The 522-nt window shown below is 59.6% G+C and overlaps 1 protein-coding gene across 1 annotated transcript; it reads right to left on the reverse strand.

The window, feature by feature from the left end:
• Positions 1 to 272: 272 nt before the first annotated feature.
• ETH_00041485 (uncharacterized protein) lies at positions 273 to 513 on the reverse strand (the record flags this gene model as incomplete). Its single annotated transcript, XM_013375682.1, has 1 exon — positions 273 to 513. A coding segment is annotated over one exon (241 nt), but the record flags the coding sequence as incomplete, so codon positions are not given.
• Positions 514 to 522: the final 9 nt, after the last annotated feature.

The following is a 522-nucleotide window of genomic DNA, read 5'->3' on the forward strand; positions in this document are numbered from 1 at the left end:
CAGCAGCCGCCACAGCGACAGCAGCGGGGAGCGAGAACGCAGCAGCATCTGCAGCAGCAGGAGAAACAGCACAGCAGCAGCAGACGCATCAGCAGCAGCAGCAGCAGCGCTTGCTTCTCAAGCTCCGCTGGCCCTGTCTGCAGCAGAACCCACTAAAGCAGCAGCAGCAGCAGCAGCAGCAACAGTTGTAGTGACCACTGGTCCATGCAAATGTGCGGGAAATGGGGAATCTGAGGCGCTGTTGTTTTCCTACAGACATACCAGGTTTATTCTCAGGGGGTAGGCATCAGCTGCTGCTGCTGCTGCTGCATTTGCTGCTGCTGCTGCTGCTGCTGCTGCTCTACTTCGCTGTTGCTTCTGCTGTTGGCGACGGACGCGCATCTGCTGCTGCTGTTGCTGCTGTTGCTGCTGCTTCTGCCGTAAGTGGCGCAGCCTACTGGCGCTCGTACTGCCTTTGCTGCCTTTGCTGCTGCTGCTGCTGCTGCTGCTGCCGCTTGCTGCCGCTGTCTATTGCTGCCCCAG

This window comes from Eimeria tenella, genomic scaffold, assembly GCF_000499545.2.
Source record: "Eimeria tenella Houghton genomic scaffold, Eth_scaff2973, whole genome shotgun sequence".
Taxonomy (NCBI): domain Eukaryota; phylum Apicomplexa; class Conoidasida; order Eucoccidiorida; family Eimeriidae; genus Eimeria; species Eimeria tenella.